Source organism: Paroedura picta, chromosome 1 (genome assembly GCF_049243985.1).
Source record: "Paroedura picta isolate Pp20150507F chromosome 1, Ppicta_v3.0, whole genome shotgun sequence".
Lineage (NCBI taxonomy): Eukaryota > Metazoa > Chordata > Lepidosauria > Squamata > Gekkonidae > Paroedura > Paroedura picta.
In genome coordinates this window covers 47,128,165-47,150,754 of record NC_135369.1, presented here as the reverse complement: position 1 = coordinate 47,150,754, position 22,590 = coordinate 47,128,165, and the positions used below count along the sequence as shown (strand labels likewise).

At 43.3% G+C, this 22,590-nt stretch overlaps 1 protein-coding gene across 1 annotated transcript in view; it reads left to right on the top strand.

The window, feature by feature from the left end:
• The first annotated feature begins 507 nt into the window (after nt 1-507).
• PRKCE (protein kinase C epsilon) overlaps nt 508-22,590 on the top strand; it is a 422,794-nt gene continuing 400,711 nt past the window's right edge. The window contains exon 1 of the mRNA XM_077337194.1: nt 508-1,759. Within this exon, the coding sequence (XP_077193309.1) occupies nt 1,412-1,759 (348 nt within the window). The 5' untranslated portion in view covers nt 508-1,411. The remainder of the gene's footprint in view (nt 1,760-22,590) is intronic.

Sequence of the window (22,590 nt, the reverse complement as noted above, 5' to 3'; positions counted from 1 at the left end):
GCACTGTCCAAGGAAACACCTCAGTAAACATTAGTGTCCATGTGCAGTGGAATGGACGGGGCGGGACGGGGGGAGAGTAAAGCGTCCTCATTGTCGCCGCCGTCCCCCCGCCGCCCGCCCCTTCCCCGTGTCTGTTGAGTGGGAAGTTTGACAGGCTCTCCGTCGGGGCAGGGCGGCCCTTTCCGAGCAGCAGCTCTCGCCCAGCCTCCGCCGTCAGCAAGAACAACAACTTTTGAAACGGGCGGGAGGCTTTTGTTTCCCAGTTCTTGCCCAGGAGAGCTGCGGCAAGTCACGACCCCCAAAGCAGCAGCAGCAGCAGCAGCAGAGGCAGCAGCGCCTGTCCTCCTTCCCCTCGCTCGGAGCTGTTGCTTGCCGGTGCTCGCTCGGAGCGTATTGCTCCCCCAACAGGCAAAACTTTCTATTCACCAACACACTCACACTGACGTCTTTTGCGCATTTCCTGCATTAGGGAGACAGACACAGAGAGAGGGGGGGGGGGGAGAGAGGGGAGGGGTGGGGTGGCGCTTCTCACTGGCGAGCCGAGCCAGCGGCACAAGAGCCATCCAGAAGGCTATTGGGTGGGATCACGGTCCTTATTTTGAAACCAAACCCAGCAAAACCCAAGCCTCCCGAGCAGTCCGGTCCGGAGCAGGCTCTCCTCATGCATTGGATTCGATCCACTGGATCCTTGGCCTTGGAGGAGGAGGAGGCGGAGGAGGAGAAAGCGAGGAGGCTCCTGCAGCCGATGCGGATGTAAGGTTCCCCGGGCGGTGTGATTTTTCAATCGGGAGGCTGTGAAGTAGGCAGGGCTGCTGGGTTTGGTGTTTCTGCCCCCCCCTCCTCCCGCCTTCCCCTCCCTCCCTCCCTCTCTCTCCTCTGTTGTTGCTGCTGCCGCCGCCGCCGCCGCCGCACAGACAAGACAGCACTAGCGCGTGCAAGAGCCTCGGATTGCTTTTTGCAGAAGACTGAGCCAGGATTATGATCTAAAAAGGAAAACAAAAGGAAGAGGAGGGGGCGAAAGTCCGTGTTCCAGCCACCCTCCCCGGACCTCTTGGTTGTTGCTCGGATTGCATTTGGGATTTCTGCAAGCGGGGACGTTTCCCTTCCCCCTCCCTTGCCCTCCTGCCCCCTCCTTGTTTTTCCGTTAGAAAATACACAGGCGAGGAAATACATACATGTGTGTACATATGCGTTTGTTTGTGTGCGTGCCTTCATTCACTGGATGTCTCAAGAGGAGCAGCTAAATAATCATAGGTAGCGAAAGCAACAAGAAGGAGCCCCCATATAGCCTTAGCTTCCTCCACCTCTTCACTCAAACCTGCCTTCCTTATTTATTGGAGAAATCTCCTCACCTCCCATTTCACTCCAGAGTGTGCTTGAACCACGGGGGAAAAAGTGAAGCCATCTAACCATGGTGGTTTTCAATGGCTTGCTGAAAATTAAAATCTGCGAAGCGGTGAATCTTAAACCCACAGCTTGGTCCCTAAGGCATGCCGTGGGACCCAGGCCTCAAACCTTCTTGCTGGACCCATACATTGCCCTCAACGTGGACGATTCCAGGATTGGGCAGACTTCCACGAAGCAGAAAACAAACAGCCCTGCCTGGAATGATGAGTTTGTTACTGATGTTAATAATGGCAGGAAGATCGAGATGGCTGTTTTCCACGATGCCCCCATTGGGTACGATGATTTTGTGGCAAACTGCACTATCCAGTTTGAGGACTTGCTGCAGAACGGGAGTCGCCACTTCGAGGACTGGGTGAGTGATCAGGCCATGTGCTGGGTCTGTGTCTGTCCAGGTTTACTTGCTTTGAGCTGGAGGGAACATTTCCCTTTGTTTGACAGATGTGTCAGCAAGGTGAAATTGTTTGGATGGGCTTTGTGGATGCTCAGGCAGGTGGCAGAATTGGAGATGTGAGAATGAAGACATTAAAAACCATATGGCCTTAACCCTGACAGTTACCATTGTTATTTTTGTCTGAGAGACTTCCGTGTCCCAGGAGCAGCCCGCCAGATATTAGAATTCCTAGGTTTGAATGCTTACCAGAACATGTCTGAACGCTGATGCTGCAGTTGGACTGCAATCGCCTCTTAGTTGTCACATCATGTTCAGCCCATGACATGAACCAAGGCAAATTTCTTTGCCACAGATGGACAGATAATGTGTCCATGTGCTTTCTGTTTTGTGTGCCAATGAACACACCCCATATAATCTCATAGAGCCCGAGCATGTCAGTAAAATAACAGACCTAAGGTTGCTGGGTATGGTACCCAGAATTCTGAAACATCTTCATATATTGCTTTCTGTAATGGACAGGTCTAGTGGTAATTATTTTAAGGGCAACCTGATTCTTCTGCACACACACCCTCCAAACTAGGACTGACAGGTGGGGAAACCTACTGACCATTGTATAGAAGCCTGCGATAAGTAGAACTGAAGGTAATATGAAAAGTATCTTAAAAGCTGTAAAAATAATGTTGACAAAAAGCAGTATAAAGCAATCCTTTCTGATTGAGAGATTGATCTGTCGGAGACCAGTTCAAGGTCTGTATTTAAGAGGGACAGTGTTTGCAAGGGCAGTATGGGCTAGACTTGAGCTTGACTGTAAGTATGAGATAATTACCTGACCATGAGATTTCAGGTCCAGAGGTTTTTTCTGACCATGGTAAAGGAAGCAAAGGAGTGAACAGGTGAGCTTAGGGCTCTCTCCCCGTCTGATGTTCCTGGAAATTAAGTAATATTTATAATGTGCCCATCCAGGATCTTTGTTGGGTCAGGGGTAACACTGTGTGACTATGAAAACACGAGTGGAACATAATTGAATTTAACAAAAGGGCTGTGATGCTTGGTCATATAAACAGATTGGCTGTTGCTAAGATTATTCTAAGAAAAATTGGTCAGTCTGTAAATACGGCCTAAGGTGTTTTTGTAATTCTGAGACAGCATGAGATCATATTGTATACATGAATGTTTCTTTTTTTTAAGAATGAACAAGCTTTTCATATTACCACTATGGTACAAAGACAAATTAATGACATTCCAGGATGTTTTGTAGATTGCCTAGGAAGCTGATGATGTATATTTTATTTCAAATTTCTCTGTGTACCTTTAAACATGCTCCCTGTTAAGTAGAAACATGTACATTTCTGGTCAGAATATTCCTGAGTCCCACGGGTGTTCCACTTGTACAAAAATGGAAGGTGTACAATTTTTTCCTGGAATTATCTCAGGATTATTCTGAAAAAAAAATTAATTTGGGGATACAGTTTTGGAGGGTAACTATAGGGCAAGCAGGAATGTAATACTGATAGTAACTACAAATTTTGCAAGTTTCCTGAGTTCGTTTTGGTAAGAATTAGTGCTCAATTCCTCTCTTCAAACTCCCCCCCCCAAGTTTCAAAAATTTTCACTGGGCCCCTAAAGAAGGTGCCCCATCCACCTTTGATTTCAGGGGAGGGGAAAAGGGCTGCTTAAAGTGATCATAATTCTTTTAAATGCCTTCTTCAAGCTGTGAGCTCCTAAAGTGTTTAAAGCTATTTAAAGGGATGGCAATCTCTTTAAATACCCTTTAACTTTGATGACCAGGCTTGGCCATTTTGGATAGCCAACTCTCCCCCCCCCCCCCATCCCACATCTATACCCAGCTGAAATAATACCCAGAAAATACTCATATTTTGGGGATATTTTTTCAACTTGGATATAGCTGAATGCACCCCCCCCCCTACTAGCATCTTGTAGTCTTAGTCCTCCTTGGTAGTGTAATGGCCATTTCTATTCCCTATTAACAGATGGGGGAACTAAGGGTTGCCCAAAGCTTTACAGTGTTCCTCTAGCCAAGCAGGAATTGAGCTCTGTTGCTGGAGGTCAGCTAAGTCTCCAACTGTGACCTACACAGGACTGCATTAGCTCCCCAGTGTACATGCACAACCTTTACAATGTAAAACTGTGCTGAGAAGTAAGCCCCGTATTGTGGCTGAAACTGAGTTTGGCAGCAGCAGTGTCCACAGGTGAATATATGAAGTTGCTGCATGCGTTGTGTGGTAGGAAGTGGTTTGAACACAAATTCTCTGTCCAGAAAGCAAACGCCTCAGAATGTTGCAAATGTGTGTTTAAACTCTTTTCATTCTCACGCTGAGTCAAACCATTAATCTATCTAGCTAAGTATTGCCTAGACTATGACTAGCAATGGCCTTCGAGGATCTAACACAAGTTCTGCCTGTCATGTTACCTGAAATCCTGTTTTCTTAATCTGGGAAGCTTCTGTCCCTCCAAATGTGCGGAGGTGCTAGAAAGTACATGTCTCCCTTGGAGCATAGGTAGCTGAACCAACAAACAGATGCTTTATGCACACAAGCATGTTCCTTTAGCAGAACCACAGGATGCATTTGAGTTTAGCATTCAGATTCCCCAAATGAGAAAGATTGCATATATACTTTGCATATTACGTGTACAAAACTTGGGGAGAGCAGGAAGCAGAGAGAACAGACACAGTAATTATCATCAAACTGCCGTTCAGTAATCTATTGAGATCTTTAGCGATGCTGCTATTGTTGGGTTCTGAAAGAGAAATATTGCGTGCTTTCTAGATCCATAACTGAAATGATTCCCCTTCCTGAATTATTGCAATGGGGTGCAGTGTTAGTCGTAGCAAAATAAAACACAAGTCGAGTGGCTAAAGACCAACAAAGTTTATTTCAATACGAGCTTTTGAGAAGTGAGCGGTGATTCATGAAAGCTCATATTGAAATAAATGTTCATAGTTTTTAAGGTGCTTTTGTACTTTTCTTTGCTTTTTCTGATTTATTAGCAGGGTTCATTTTTTAAATACAGTATTTGAATGCATGAAATTGACTGTCAGGGTCTACTCTGATTGCCAGCAGGTCTCTAGAGTTCCAGGGAGAAATCTTTCAGGTCACCTCCTCCCTAATTCTTTTAACTGCAGAGTCTGAGGATGGAAACAGTGACCTAGAGCCAGTGTGGTTAAGAGTGGTGGCCTCAAATCTGGTCTTGATTCTCCACTTCCCTGTATGCAGCCAGCTGGGTGACCTTCGGCAGTTACAGTTCTCTCAGAGCTCTCAACCTTACCTACCTCACAGGGTGTCTGTTGTGGGGAGAGAAAGGGAAGGTGATTGTAAGGTGCTTTGAAACATCTTCAGGTAGTAAAAAGTGAGGTACAAAAATCAGCTCTTCCTCTTCTTTTGCATGTCAAGCAGATGCTTCTCTACTGAGCCATAACACCTCCCTAGGAAGAAACCTATTTGTCATCTTTGTGTTAAGTGCTAAATAATCACTCCCTAAAATTACGGAAGCAATAAAAGATGTCTAAAAGTTTCCAGCTTTTTAAAACTTAGTGAATGATAATAACAGTTTGAAAGAAGTTAGTGCAACTCAAACAATCTTGAGAAATAATTTATTTATTGGTAATATATGTATTCACAAAGCGCCTAACAAAGTACTAAAAAGTTTAATACGCGTTATATTGGAATTAGAACAGCAACAGAAGTTAACCTAGCCAGGAAACCAAGAGTAAGAGCATCAACTCCCTACTACTTTCTTTCACGACAGATGAACCTTTTGATTGACTGCTATTATCTTGGTGGATCTTTCATAACATTTGAAAGAGAGATTTTTGCCCCGTGCTAGAACTCCAGAGGTTTATGGACATTCCCTTCTTTGACAAATATTACAGTTTTCATCTGGGAGTTGCACCCAGGACAAGAAGCAAAGTTGTCACCTGTGAAAATTATCAGTTGACCCATAGTAACAGCTGCTTCTAATTTAAATTGTGTTACATTTCAGATTTAAATTGACATAAATGGTCTCCCCAGTATGAACCTCTGTGAAGGTTTTGCATATCTTAAAACAACTGTGCTGATATTGTACCAGTTTGGGAAAGGAGCATAGTTCAGTGGCAGGGTGCAAGCTGAAGGTTTTCAGGTTCAGTCCAGTTAAAAGCTGTCAGCTGGCTGGTATTAGGAAAGAGATTTCTGCCTGCCTGAAATTTCTGTCTGGGGAGCTGTTTCCAGTCATTGGACCAATACTGGACCAAAAGTTTGACTTATTTTATGGCATGTTTATATTATATGTTCATTTACTATAGTTAGCATACATACATAATATACTTTAGAGACTCATATATACTTTCATTTTAAAAAATATTCCAGGAACAAATAAATTGTTTCCATGGTTTCCCACAAATCTCATATGTACTAGATCCTTCTGTTTCCTTTAACATGTCAATTATTCATATAGAAAATCTCCCAAATAATGTTGGGCCATTCTTGGTGGTGGCGTTTGTGTTACCTTCAGTTTCTTTGCAAACACTATCCCTGCAGTAAAATGTAAATGCCCAGCTGGGCATGATGGTGGAGAATACTAGAGGGATACTGCAACTTCCATCTTCTAGCTAGTGTTGACTCCATGGTCTAGTACTTCTATCTTTTTAATGTCAACATAAATGGTACAATGTTCTTGTCTCAGGTCTTCACTTCCTTCTTACAATAGCATCACCAAAATATCCATACATTGATAACATGGCCTCTCAGCATATTAATATGGTGATTGTGTTCTGCCGGAAAGCAAAAATAAATTCAAATAGAACATTTACAAGCAAATGTCATTCTTTATTCGCAAATGTCAGCACTACAAGAAGATTGCAGATTGTGTTCTGTATCCTAGATTCATTCTTTGCAGGGCGGAGGAATATGTAGATATGACATCTGAGTCAATTCATGAGCAGTATATTGTTTTTGTGGGGGAAAGAAAGTCCATGTGTAATTAGTCATTTAAATTCTTGGTTGTCTTTCCTCATTACATGTTTCTTAATATATTGTTTTGAGGCATTAGTCATCAACCTTTCCAGGACCAGGATTCACCTGTAACTTCCACCTGCTTTGTGGGACTCCACTCTTAATAATTGACCACCACACCATCACATTTCTTTCCGCCTTTGCTTGTTCTCTTTGTGTTCTTTATTATAGACTCATAGAATCATAGAGTTGGAAGGGGCCGTACAGGCCATCTAGTCCCACCCCCTGCTCAACGCAGGATTAGCCCTAAGCATCCTAAAGCATCCAAGAAAATTCTTTCTGTTGTTCTCACTCTGCTGAATCTGTGAAGGCTCAAGGGGGTGGCAGGTTACAGTGGATGAGCGATTGGGATGTGAGTGTCCTGCATAGTGCAGGGGGTTGGACTAGACGACCCATGAGGTCCCTTCCAACTCTATTATTTTATGATTCTATGATTCTGTGATTCCACTGCTTGAGAAAAAGTTAACAACAAAAAGATAATGGTGAGGGTGCCACTGCTGTTATCCACCTTAGGTCAGTGATCACCAATGTGGTTTACAGAGGCCAGTTGACAACCACTAGTTTTAAGAGATTAGAATGTGTTTTTTTTCCTTGTAGGAAGATGCTGGATAATGTTCTCTCTGCTACAGCCATGATGTAGACTGATTCCATGGTTACAGAGCAAGCACTCACAATGATACACAAGTACAGTGCTTGGAATCACGATAGCAACTGTTGTACTAGGAAGAATATGACACGCATGCTCAAAGTGGTTTTCCATTTAGCCTCTGGAGCATTCGGGGTTCCCCAGACAATTCAGTTCTTCAACAGTTATCATTCTTCTTCAAGGTAGAGCTGTATCTCATGGGCATTATCTGTAAGAAGCCTTATGAAAGACAAGTTTCTACCACACTGCAAATTATTACTTTTAAGAGGGGTAAGTGGTTTGCTTTAGGAGGGGGAAGCATTGGGGAAAAGGGAATCTGATGACTAAAGGGAGCTTCCATGTTCAGGGGCAGTAATCCTCTAAATACTAATGTCAGGAGGCAACATCAAGGGAAGGCTTTGGCCTCTTTACACTGTTGTTGGATCTCTGGAGTAACTTGTTGGCCATTATGTGAGACAGGATGCTGGTCTAGATGGACCAGCAGGACTTGTATGATCTTATCACGGGCTGTAGATAGGACTTGCTAACTAGAGGTTGTTTTGCTGGAGGAGCCAGAGAAGGAAACCAGAAATATTTAAGTGCAATAAGTCTGAAGCTGTCTGTTCCTGACACATGAAACTGCCATACGAAGTCACACCACCTGTAGTTCTAGACTAGTGTTCTCTTTGCTGACCAGCATTAGAAGACCTTAGGCAGAAATCTTATGCAGCCATTCTGTTTGTTTGTTCGTTCATTCATTCATTGTTGTTGACCAACAGTAAAAGATATCAGATACAACAATATAATAAAAACACCTTTATATGGAATCTGAGCTCCCCTTTGCACTATTCAGGGATCTTTGCATCTTGCTGGCTATATAACAAAATATTGCTACAGTGTAAGAAACAGTGCTGACCTTATTGGCAAGTGAAAAATTGACTACAAATCATCAGAGTGTGCAGGAAATCTGCATAACAGATATTGTTGTCTAACATCCCAGTAATATCCCAGTACTGTTGTCTTAACATCCTGGTTAAAATTACATTACAGTAAAATCATTTAAATTGCACCAGAGCTGCAGGGACAATGCCAGTCCTCCATTATGAACTCTCCCACTAAGCAAAATTGATGGAAGGACATTGAATCAAGTCTGAGAAGAAGGCCCATAGGAAATTAGAAAAAGTAATAATGTCAAATATAATGTGATAGAAAAGCCCACCCAACCTTTATTGACCTATAGGGCCTTGGCAGAAGAAGAAGAGCTGGCTCTTATATGCCACTTGTCTCTTCCAGGAGGAGTCTCAAAGCAGCTTACTATCACCTTCTCTTTCCTTTCCCCACAACAGACACCCTGTGAGGTGGGTAAGGCTGAGAGAGCCCTGATATCACTGCTTGGTCAGAACAGTGATATCACCAGATTAGAATTTGGTACTCCTAACCACTACACCAAACTGGTTCTTAAAGAGTCATCAAAATAAATAAATAAAAATAACACCAAGGAAACACTGGATTCCCTGCCTCCAAAAAACAAAACAAAAAAACCCCCACCAACTGCACAACAAATCTAGGCTCCCTTTATAAGGTGGTTTAAATTAACATAATTTAATTAATGTAACCATTAGAACCTTATTACCCTTTATCAATGTAATATTAATTGTATGGATTCCTGTTGTTACTTGACCTGAGCCAACCAGGAAGGGCAAGCTGTAAATATAAAATTATTATTATTCTGCAGTTCAATATCTATGAATCGCTGATAGAGCATACTTTTGCTATCTTGAGACCTGTTTCCAATAGGGATCAGAAGCTAGACCAAGAGCAAGAGGTTTGTTAGTTATCCCTGTACTCTTGGAGGACTGAGGGTTGACCAACAGAAAAGAAGTTGGTTTCATTGGAGTTGCCAGATGCCGAACCTAGGACTTCTAAATGCAAAACATGTTCACTGTCATTGAGCTATGGTGTCTCTAAGATTTTTTGTTATTTTTTAAAATATATTTTCTTCATTTTTAGCTAGCCTTTGTCTCTAGTAGGGACCCAAAGAGTATTCTGCTCTCTCATTTTATCTTCACAACAACTTTGAGGAAGCTAGTCTGGGAGTATATGATTGACTCCAGATCACCCAGCAAGCTTCTAGAGAAGAGTGGGGATTCAAGCCTGGGCCTTTCAGATCTTAGTCTATCAATGTCTAATAGCCATGGTGACTCTACACTCAAGAGGCACTAATCCTGTGAATCCCTGAGCCACAGGAGGCAACATCAAAGAAGGCCTCGCCTTTATGCCCCGTTGTTAGCCGTCCATAAGAACTGGTTGTCCACTGCATGAGACAGGATGCTGGACTAGATGGACTATTTGTTCTAATATTCTTAAAAGGAATAACTGCCCTGCCTAAACTGAAGCAGGGTATCACAGGTTTTAATAATTAATTCCTCTGTTTTTTGTGGAAGAATGTGATTTAACTAAACTTCAGCTTCATAGAATCATAGAACCATAGAGTTGGAAGGGGCCATGCAGGCCATCTAGTCTAACCCCCTGCTGAACGCAGGATCAGACCAAAGCATATGCTGGCCTGTATTTAAACTCTGTCTACACAAGGGTCTTTCCACAAATATCAAGTTTATTTTTGGTGGGGTGAGGATGAGAAAAGTTAGAGTAGAATTACTGCAACATTTTTGCTCCTTTTGCTCATTCTTGCTGGTTCCAAAGAACTGCCTCAGCAAGGCACTATTTTTTTCAGATCCCCAGTTTATTTAGTAACTAGCTTCAAAGCCCATTCGTGAGAACGGTCTTTGAAAGGGTCCCCTCCCCTGGCCCCTGACCAGGCAGCTTAAGGTGGCTTTGGGTCAAAGCTTGCAGCCAGATCAAGTGGGGTGGGTGGGAGCTTGCTAGTTCGTTAGCATGCCCAGGACAGAGGTCCTTAGGAGGCTCTCGTTAGCAGGCCCAGCCTAGCAGGCTGGGAGGCCCTTGTTAGCAGGTCCTCCACCACAACCCTTTACCCAGGGCCCTCTCCCCTTACCTGCTGCTGTCTCCAAGTACTGAGGTGCATCTGAGAGCAAAGAGGCTAGAGTCCAGGGACAGAGGGTGGGAGCTGCAGGGGCAGGGCCAACCAGGGTGCAGCCAGCTGCACCCTGATTTGCTCTATTCCATCTTGGACAGCCGGACACGTTCCACCCCCCACCCCAGGCTGTTTCACAAATATATAGAGGAACCATGGATAAGGATAACAAAGATATTGCTTAATCACATTTCATTTCTGGGAGAATGACTCCCAGTGGCATCCAGTGTATGACTGTGGTGTTGCTGCATGGATAAGGTTTACCTAACCTGGCAGCTAAGCTCAGTAGAAATGAAACACTATGCTCACTGACAGGCTGCTGTCAAAAGTGGCCCACAACCGTTCTTTTTCCAGTAGAAGACTTCTTTTGAAAGTCAGCTCCTGCACAAGAGTTTTCTGTAACGTTTTGCGACTGTGTGTATATCTTTAGTGTGTATGAAGGACGTCCTCTCGGATACAGCAAGAAAAAAAAATAAGCCATGGTTATTGCTGTCTTTCCATCTCAGGGTAGATGATTAGAAAAAGGAGAGGAGCAATCACCGTCTTTAGCTACTGAATGTAATACTCTGTCCTGTCACCATCTCAGAGTCTGGGGCGATACAGCTCTAGGAGGTACAATTGGTAGCCCAGTTGAGGGTCACATTTGTGGGACGTACAGATTCCACAAATACCGAGGTATAGGCCACATGGTTCTCTCATTCAGACACCAAGAAATCAACCCCATCAAAGGGGGAATTATGGGTTTTTTTTGTTCATTCATTCATTCATTCATTCATTCATTCATTCATTCATTCATTTAGCCCACCGCTTTTGAATGACTTGAGGCAGGTAACACCAGGCATAAAACCCATTAAAACCCTTAGCCCATAAAAGCCACATAACCCACACAAACAAGACAGCTAAAAAAAACTTTTCACCTACCTGTAGCCAATCCCCCGGGGAGGTCGCTTGATGGTACAGAGTGACCTGATGGGGGCCCCTAGATCTTAATCCTGGCCTCAACCAAAGATCTGGTGGAAGATCTTCATTTTGCAGACCCTGTGGAACTTTGACAGCTCTGTCAGGGCCCCCAGCTCTTCTGGGAGCTCATTCCACCAGCTTGGACCGGGTCGAGGCCAGGGACCTCTAGGGCTAGGGACTTCTAACAGATTAGCACCTGAAGAGTGGAATGCCCTTCAGGGAGCATAAGGAGACACATGGTCCCTTAGATAGGCAGAGCCCAAGTGGTGAATGGCCTTAAAGTTCAAAAACAAAACCTTAATCTTGATCTGGGCAGCCAATGCTGGATATGGGCCCTCCATAGTGAACCAGTGAGGATCCTAACAGCTGCATTCTGTACCCGTTGGAGTTTCTGGATCAAGGACAAGGGTAGGCCAGTGTAGAGCAAGTTACAGATGTCCAGTCTAGAGATGACCATCACATGGATCACTGTAGCCAGACTATCCAGAGGCAGGTAGGATGCTAGTAGCCTCACCTGGCAAAGATGGTAAAATGCTGTGCAAGCTATTCCCATGACCATAGAAAGGGAGGCATCCAGAATCACACCCAGGTTCCTTGTTGTGGGTGAGATGTTAAGTCATGTCCTGATAAAGGTGAGAAGACACCCTTCCCTGTCCAGTCCCTTCTCTGCTCAGGCACAGGACTTCCAACTTGGAGGGGTTGAGTTTCAGGCGACTCTGCTCTAACTATCCAGCATCTGGCAAATGTATACAGAGGGGAGTCTGGGTGGCTGTCTGTAAGGAAATAGAGCTGGATGTCATCTGTGTATTGATGACACCCCAGCCCATAGCTCTGCACCAGCTGTCCTAGAGGGCACATAAACATGTTAAATAATGTGGGGGAGAGTACTGCCTCATGTGGGATCCCAAAAGGGAGTCAATAGGGGCACTATAAAGCCTCCTCCACAGTCACCTTCTGTGTCCCATTTTGGGAAAAGGAGCACAGCCATTGAAGGACTGTCCCCTGAATCCTGGAACCCCGGCAAGGTGGTGGCCATTAACTTGTATTGACAGATGAAGCATAACGAGTATGGCCGAACCCCCTCCATCCAGCTGGGCCAGAGATCATCCACCAAGGCGACCAACACCATCTTTGCCCCGTGGCCAGGACAGAAGTCTGACTGGTACGGGTAGAGCACCGATGCTTTCTCCAAGTATGTCAGGAGCTAGTCTGCTGTGGTCCTTTCAACTACCTTTCCAAGAAACACAAGATGGGAGCCTGGGTGGTTGCTGGCTGGTTCAACAGGTTCAGTGATCTTTTGTTTTTTCCAGTAAGGGGGGGACCACCACCTCCTTCAGTGCCTCTGGAAACTCCCCAGTAGCCAGGGAGAGATTTACAGGGCCTCCTATTAGCTGGTTGCTCGTCTTGAGTAACCAAGATGGACAGGGATCAAAGGGGCAGGTGATCACCCTTACTGGTCCCAGCAACTTGTCCACTTTATTTTCCAAGAGCCACCTGAAGCCACCAAATGTATTCCCCCACAATGGCCAACAGACACCTAATTCCCGTTCTGTATCTGCAAATTCACATACAAATTGGCTTTTAGAAAATCCATATCTAGCAAGGTCCAAGGCAGCTCATTAAAGATTCTACAAAGGAAACATATCACTTTGATCAAGCTTCAGCAAATAGACCGTTGTGGGTATTCTGGGCACAACAGCCATTTTACTCTGGCCGTGAAAACCTTCAACAAATATGTAAATCTCACCTCACTGTTGGTTAGGATCTAAATGAAGGGGACAGTGTTATCCTTTACATCTGATGCATGTGAAAATGTATTCAAGTGTTTGGAAACAAGTTTAAAAAAATTAAAATCATGAAAATAAAAAATAATGCCAGATTAAAAAATCTCTTTTAAATGTTTATTTCCAAAAGAAGCACAAAACTACACAACCGTCCATCGCATTTATTTATGTATTCCTATCCCATCCTCTGAATAGCTCAAAGTGGCTTCCATTTCTTGCAGCAAACAAAGCAATGTCACAACACAAGTGAAAAAAAATATGCTCACCCAAAATCTCAGTCCCATGGTAGCTTGAAGGTTAGAGAAAGCTAACTGATGAATTTACATGCATCAAATATGTTTGGTCAAAGAACTTATGAAGCCAAACATCTTTCAACTTAAAGGGATCATTTATTTATATTTATATAAATTTGTTACTACTAATAGCCAGATAAATTCCCCATTCTTCCACATCAAATCTGGCTGGATTGGATTTCTACATTTAAAATTCTCGGTATTTTTTTCTAATTATTTTTTTGGGTTGGCTGAAATCATTGTAGACTAGACTCAAAGAGTTGCTGCTGGAGATCAGTTATCATCAGTGCAGCATTTGTCCTGTGGGGTCTCATGCTATTCATTTTATTTGTACTTAGAAAAAAATTACTTCTAGTTTTAGAATTGGATTATACCAACAAGCATTACCAACAGCTCTGTATATATCCAGAAACCACAGTGCCAGTATGGTATAGTGGTTAGGAACAACAGACTCTATTCTGGAGAACAGGGTTTGATTCCCTACTCTCAGTTCTTAAAGGGCTATTCTCACAGAACAGTTCTGTTAGAGCTGTCTCAGCCCCACCTACCTCACAGGGTGCCTGTTGTGGAGACAGGAATGGAAAGGTGTTTGTATGCAGGTTTGGGACTCCTTCGGGTAATGCAAAGTGGGTATAAAAACCCCAGCTCTTTTTCTTCTATCCAGATTTGATGGAGATGTGGTAGAGGTCTTGAATCTGTGCCGAACTGTTGTGGTTAAGTGACTTACTATGAACAAACTGAATCTGAACCATGACAAGATGGAGATAATGCTGATTGGGAAGCCTGAAGTCTTGAAAAACTTCTTCCTACTTTTGATGGGGTTCTGCTGACTCTCACTGACTTGGTCAAGAGTTTAGGTCAGCCTTTTTCAACCATTTGACCATGAGGTAACCCTGGAAGTGATGCTGTCTGGCCAAGCCTCCCTGCCATGCTTCCAGAAGTCACATGTTTACAGTGTGCATTGCATCACTCAACTAGCTTGTGGTACCCTGACTGCAGAACTGTCTCCTTGGAGAAGTCTATCAGCTTTGCTTTATTTTAAGTTTTAAGAAGTAGGTTAATCTTTGGAGGTATTGTCATGTAAGGCTGCAATCCCCAACCCCCCGGTCTGGGACTGATACCGGTCTGTGGGTCAGTCTGTACCGGGCCGCAGCTCCTCCTCGTCCTCCTCCCCGGCTGCTGCTGCCTCGGGGGCTGCTCTGCCACTCTGCCGCCGGCTCACCTTTGGTGCTTTCCAGCGGCCACCATGGCTGGGGCTCCCCCTCGGCATGGCACTGCGCAGCTGTTGCTGGGAGTGCCCCCCAGCGGGTAGCGGGAAGTCAGGGGTGCCGGCAGGAAAGCAAGTGGAGCAGGGGCTCAGGCGGCGGCGGCAACGTCCCTCGGCAAAAGACTACCCCCCCAGGCCTTTGTCAAGCGTTTACCGGTCCCCGGTGATAAAAAGGTTGTAAGGTACCTCCTGTTTAAGAAGGGTCTTATTGTCCATTTAAGTTTGCACCAATTGCTTCAGTGACTCCATCCAGCCACCTCATTCTCTGTCGTCCCCTTCTTCTTTTGCCCCCGATCGCTTCCAGCATTAGGCTCTTCTCCAGGGAGTCCTTCCTTCTCATGAGGTGGCCAAAGTATTTGAGTTTCATCTTCAGGATCTGACCTTCTAAGGAGCAGTCAGGGCTGATCTCCTCCAGGACTGACCGGTTTGTTCGCCTTGCAGTCCAAGGGACTCGCGTCTTTTCCAACATCAGAGTTCAAAAGCCTATATTGAGAGTTCAAAAGCTATAATGAGACATATAGCAAGATATAAATTTTAAACATAAAGGCAAATTCCTTCTGAGTGATGGTGAGGATTAAAAACAAAAAAGCTCTTGTTCCCAACCTAGAGAAAATCCATTGAGTATAATATTTCCTAGGTCATAGCAGAAAAGCCCTTGCCACAGTGAGGGCTGAGACACAAGAATGCTACAGTCCTTTTTCACTTGCATTGTTGAGCTTCTTGTATGATATTGTCTACCATGAGCCTTGCATCAAGAACTGACAGAACACTATAGCTGTTTAATTTGTCCCAAAATGTTTATAAGGAAGGGAAAATAAATGAGAGCATATATGGAAAGCATTCATATGGGAAATATAGCTAGTGGCATTACCCCTTGAAAGGAACATGCTGAAACCAGTGACCTCTGTTCCATGTGCTGATTAAATTGTAGAGGTGGCTTCGTTGCCTCCCCTGCTTTTAAATTGTTCTTTAAAAAAAGCCCTTTCCTTGCCTTCTGTGATAGCTCATTGTGGCTGACAGAGCAAGGAGTACTGCCTTAACCAGAGGACCCAGAATCAAATAAAAATAATTTTAGTGCAGGTCAACCGCGCATTAACCTTTCCTTATGCTCTTTGTAGCCTCTTGGTATCTTAGAAACCCATTCTGCTCTGTTCTCATATGCATTGAATTTATCATCAGTGTAGTATATAATGTGTAGGATTGTGCATCTAAAGCTCTTTACTTTTCTGCTTCATACTCAATTCACTATCCTAATCAGTGCAACTTTGTCTTTGTGCCAATGAGCAGAGGTAATTGAGGGAACTGGCAGCCAGGATAAATCAAAGGGATTTGGATCTAGTTATTTTAGGATAGACACAAGTTGCCAGGCCCATTTCTTGTCAAATCAGGGAACAAGATCGTGTGAGGCTTGGTGTGATAGGGCAGAGGAAAGGAGAAGACCAAAAGAAGAGCCCTGCTGGATAAGGGGTCCATCTAATCTAGCATCCTGTTTTACACAGTGGCCCGCGAGTTATTCAAGGAACAACAGAGCATAGAAGCTAAGGTTTCTGTCCGGTTGATTTCAGGCACTGGTATTCAGAGGTTTACTACCTCCAAATATTCAGGCACCATGGCTAGTAGCTACCAATAGGTCTATCTTCCATGAATCTGTCTAATCCTGTTGCCTAGGAGCAGAAGACATCAGGGTTTATGTCTGAATAAACAAAACATATATAGGATCACACTGTGAGTGGAGCTGAGCACAGAAAGACAGAAGCAATAGCAAGTCTGTGGTAGATGAAGGAACATGCTTGACTGTGTTACGGTTATAATAGGCACAAAACAGCAGCTGTCCTAAGAGGAAGGCAATGGCAAACCACCTCTGTTAGTCTCTTGCCTTGACAACCCTACAAGGTCATCATAAGAGGGCTGCAAATTAACAGCACTTACCATAACAGCCGTAATGGTCTTGTGATGTTCTGTTGTAACAAAACAAAACTCCAGTGGCACTTCAAAGGATAACAACATTTATTTCAGTACTAGACAGAAAGCCTGTTGCACTCAGGAATGCAACAGGCGCTAGCAGTGGACCACCCCCGATGGCGATGCTGTCGCGTCCAGTGCCATTTCCATCTCCCCCAAAGGGCCGCCACCTCTCCTCACCAGTGGTTGCCCCATTTTCCTCCCTGGCACCCCTCAGAGGGCCGTTGCCTCTTCCTGCCAGCCCGTGAGGCTTCAGGGGGGCTTTGCTGTCCAGGGGGCTTTCTGGGCCAGCCAGCCAGCCCTCCAGCAGGCTCTTTGCCCGGGGGGTAGGAGTGCAATGGTGGTGAGTGGGGCTTGGCCAATCAGGAAGCGCATTGCTGGCCCAAAGTTGGGACAGGCGCTGCACCCAGGAGGGTTCAGCGCTTTTATATATATAGCTATTGGTCACAGATGAAAATTTGTGGTCTATGGCTCACTTCTTCAGCTAGATATGTGAAGGGTATTCGTCTTATGGGCAGGATAACTGGGGTTAGGAGAGCCTAGGCAGAGAGGCTTGGTGTGAATTCTGCCCTGAGTCTTTCAAATGTAAATTCTCGATGTCAGGGGGAAAGAGATGAATACTTACACTGAAGATTTTCACTAGAAAAAGCCCTGTTTCCATGGTCTTTTTCCCCAGAAGAAGGAGCTCCAATATCACATGTCCACTTGAAGAAGTGAGAAGCTCATACAGAAATAAATTTTGTTGGTCTTCAAGGTTCCACTGGACTGCCATTGTGATTGCCATTGGTCCTGCTCCTCAAACCTGCTCTAATCTTTGAGATCAGCAGCACCAGTATCATCCATGCACATGGACAGTAGGTAGGTGTTCTTAGGGACTGTTCACATTTATGGAAATTTTGTTCTCTGGCAATGGTATAAGTGGGAGTGGTGGGAGTGCTATGCTCTTCCTCATGATTTGTATTTTGATTGTTTCATATGGAGCTATCTACACATCTGAAAAAAATCTTTGAAGTCAAGCAAATATTTAAGTAATTTGCTCATCTGGATATGTATCCTTTTCAAACATTAAAGCTAATCATGTCGCTAAATATATTTTCCTTACGATGTTCAGTTACTGTTCCATAATTCTTCCAATCTAAAATTCTTGGGTAATTAATTCACCTTTAAGGTCTTTGTATTCCTGCAGAGTAAAAATAGGTGTTCTTAAAGCAAATGCAAAAGTAATATATATATACCTTAAATATATCATTGTCTGATAATAGAAAAATCAGAATTTCAGTTTTGGAAAGACCTGGGACAGGAGGAAGTATTCTTTTTTTAAAAACTAGTCTCTTGGTTCATCTTAAAGGGTGAAATCCATTACATAGTGCACAAGGTCCTCCCTTTTCACATATACAAGTGCATTCAGGTAAGGAGAGATGGGAATAAATAATTCTAAGCTTTCTTTCATGTTAGTAAACAGAGTTAACCTCTAAGATACGTATGATTGCAAAACGATATTTCAAAATACATTTTATTATTTCTGGTTTAGAAAGGAATTATTTTTATTTATTTTATTCTGTTCTATTTATATACCTTGTGGCTCAGGGTGGTTTACATTCAAACTTTCATAATGTAGCACAGTATAACACTTTGATTTGAATACATAACATTTTAACAACGAGAACACTTAAGAACAGTAAGAACTCATGACAAAATGTAGTATAGGACATCTTGATATTGCTGATCCAGTTTGACATTCAACAAAGAATATTTGTTTCAGTTTTGCCACACTGTAGGATTTGTTTTTCTTTTGTGGGTGCCGTTGATGGTGGGAGGGGCCTCTGGGCTCTGATTGGTGGGAGGTTCCTTTGCCTGGACCAAAAGCCTGGTGAAAGAGCTCCATTTTTAATGCATGTAGAAAGCATTACTGGGTAACATCTGAGTTAATTATGTACTTTTGCAAGACATCTGCGTATGACAGCTTGTTGAAATATTGAATAAAATTTTAATCACCTTTGTACAAATTGCTTTCATTCATGTTAGATCTCAGTGATGATCAGAAATGGGCATTCAGTGGTCATTAAATATCTGTATAAGCTGAAAATGGTTATGACTAAGAAGAGTTGGTTCTTATATGCTGCTTTTCTCTATCAGAAGGAGTCTCAAAGTGGCTTACATTTGCCTTCCCTTTCCTCTCCCCACAACAGACACCCTGTGAGGTGGGTGAGGCTGAGAGAGCCCTGATATCACTGCTCAGTCAGAACAGCAGGGGGGCAGGGAATCAAACCTGGCTCACCAGATTAGAAGTCAGCACTCCTGACCTCTATACCAAGCTGGCTCCCATACTTAAGGCAGTATGCCCTCACAGTGTATCTTGTGAGCATGGCTTAGGTACTGTTAAAATTAACTTTAAAAGGGATTTGGTGAACCCAGAATGCTCATCAAAGAGGCAACTACCTGCTGTGTCTCCTTGTAATTCACTGCCTCCTTCCAGGACGTGGGCAATTCAGGAGTGATGGAGTCATCTAATCCAATCCACTGGAGTAGTGCAGCAGCAGATTGCTCTCTGAGGAATCTGTCTGTTTCAGTTGCTTATGCATCATGGTGCACCCAATACCCTTCTTTCATGTTGACCCTACTGAGTCCCATAGAAGCTCCAGAGGCAGCACCTCTGAAATGTGCCTTGTGCGTTGGGGGGTGTGGTGGCTTGGGTGCTGAAGATGAAAACAGACAAGCACAAGACATGCCTTTTTCCTCCTCTTGCGCTTGTCCTTCAGCCACATTGGTCACGTAGTTAGTAAACTGGTCCCATGTGCATGAATCAGTCTCTGGGCTTGCCTCCACTGATCATGGATAGAGTTGCCAACCTCTTGGTGAGGCCTGGAGATCTCCCAGAATTGTAACCAACCTTCAAGCTATGGAGATCAGTTCTCTTGGAGATAATAGCAGCATTGAAGGGCAGACTCCATGGCAATACATCTATGCAGAGCTTCCTCCCTTCCCCAGGTTCCCCTCCCAAATATCCAGGAGTACCTGAGGCCAGCCACCCTACCTGAGCTAACAGTTTTCTAAAAGAAAATTGTGTAAAACTTGCAAATATTAAAAGACCTGAAGCTAAAGAGATTAAGGCAGACTGATAAGCAATATTACTATTTGCCACCTTACTTCTATAAAGGATATTTAGAGCTGCAAGAACAGAAATGTAGATGTAAGTTGTGGAAAGAAGGAGCTGTTTCATAACCAGGCTTTTTCTATGAAAATTTTGAGCATCATTAAGAAAACAGGGTTAATTCTCCTGGTCCCTACACTTCTGCTGCTCTTATGTATGTATATTCTTCTATACAAAGGCCCTTTCTTCATTACAAACGCATGCTGGTTTTGTACTAGCTTCAGCTAACCAAGTCTGGGCACCGTGTTTATTTATTTGTTTCATACTATCAGTGAATATGGTGCTTTAAAAAGCAGCAGAAGAAAATTCCCTTTCCATGGGATGCTCCAAACTTAAGGTTAACATAAGAAGAGTCTAGTCTTGTTTCTGTGGTTACGATTATGTGTGTGTGTGTGTGTGTGTTCATAACCAGACATTTATGCACGCATAAAGTTAAAATGTTAAGCATATCATTGCTGGCAATTATTTTAGATTCAGCTTTTAGGCTAAAAGTGTATGATTGGTCTGAAGTTACTCAGAAAACCTTCCATGGCAAAGTGGAAATACAGACTTGGAACTCCTTGATCCTAGCGCAGGGGTGGCCAAACTGTGGCTCTCCAGATGTCTATGGACTACAATACCTGTGAGCCTCTGCCAGTACATGTAGTCCATGGACATCTGGAGAGCCACAGTTTGGCCACCACATCCTAGAGCAACACTCTATACATTTTTGAAAATACAGTGCCTCAAGTAAAAGAAAATACTTGACATTCAACAAGCATTGTTCTCTGCTTAAAAACATTCATTGTTGAAAGGAGGAGACACTTATTTTACCATCTCTGAACCAGTACCTTAGATAAAGGTGATGGAGATTGTATTGTTGAAGAAGTAGCTCTTTCAGTATCAGAGACAAAGTCTTGATCAGATTAAGAAAGGAAATTAATTAATTCAGTTTTCTTTCTCTGCAGCAATGGAGGAAAGGATAGTTTTCCACTTCTGTACTCCCCACCCAAACCAGTTTTTCTAGAGTTTCCCCCTGTTAATACGTGTCAAAGCGCTGAGAGGGAGGGGGATTCTCAGAACAGCCAGGAAGATAATAAAGGATTTGGAATCTAGGACACCTGGGGAAAGGCTGGGAAGACCTGGGTGTCTTCAGCTAAGGCTTAGAGCAAAGAAGATTAAGGGGAAGCATGACAGAAGTTTTCAAATATCAGACAAGACTGACTAGAGGACATGTGCCAAACAAGGCTACTGAGGAGGCGTATGGGAATATACTCTGGCAGGTGAACTTATTTTATATTGCAGAAGATTTAGTTGTCCTGCAGAACTGGGAAGATGGAAATTTGCTTTCTTTATGTATGGTGATTTGCTAGTATTTACTTAAAAATGCAGACTTTTGTCTATCTCCAAAATAAAGTTCCGAGTTACCTTGCATATTTGAAAAACTATGTGGGGTTTTTTTATACTTAGAAGTGAGAACTAGCCTTCTAGGAGGAATTACTTAAAATAATTAAATATTGATCATTTTCTTGGAAATAAGCCCCACTGAATAACATTAGACTTAACTCTGAGTTGCCAACCTATGGGTGGTGGCTGGAAATCTGGGATTATAACTGATCTCCAGGAAAATAAAATAAAATAAATATTTTACAGTCTGCCCTTCCTGAATGCTCAGTAGGATAACAACATGAAATATCAATCAGCCAAAATATAAAATCATATATAAATTGGCATATTAATATTCTCAGTCAGTCAGTCAGTAACCTTTTATTGGCATAAAATGTATAAGACATATAAAAATAGGGTTTAAAAGTTCAACAAAATAATAAAATGGGGTTACATAACCAAACAGATCTTAAAATGATTAAATAAACTATAAAAGATAAAATACAAGGTAGGCAGCATATTATAAAAGCATCTTAGTTAAAACTCTGGCAACTAAAATGGTTACCTCTGGGTCTTTGTCAGAGAGCAGAAATTGCAAGGTCATAGATTTACTTACAGAAGGCTTGTTTCCCAGCAAAGCAACAAAGCTGTCATCCCGACACTGCTCATATAAGGGGCAATCTAACAAAATGTGTGAATCAGAGTCAGGGCAACCAGAACCACACGGACAGAGTCTCACATGGTATGGGATATGGTGGAATCTTCCCTCTAAGACCTTTGAGGGGAAAGCATTCATTCGTGCCAGGAGAAAAGCTCTTCTCAGGGGTGGGACATCAAGGAGATGCAAATATGTAGGCATAATATTTCTCTGCATAATGATGCCAAAGAATGCTGGTGAGCAGACTCGAGGCTGGGTAGGTATGAGTTCCTGCAGCTCATGGTCTAATATTCTCTGTTTAATAATCCGGAAGATACATTTTTCTTCCAGAGGTAGTAGGGAGTTCAGATCGATGCCAATGGAGACTAATTTTTGTTCAATAGCCTGGAACCATTGAAATGTAAGAGGGTCACTTTTTAGACAAGTTAAAAGGCTGCCAGTTTCTATTCTAAAAAACAGTCTGACCCAAAATTTAAAAGTAGTTATCCAGGCCCTTGTCTCTACCCTAATTTGGCCAAATTCTGCGCAAATGGCATGGTAGGAGACACAGTTGGGAACCCCTGCAATTTGCCTATAGAAAGCAGATTGAACACCCTCAATAGATTTATTAAAGGCAGGAACCCATAAGGGGCATCCAAACAGGAGCTGGGACATTACTTTGGC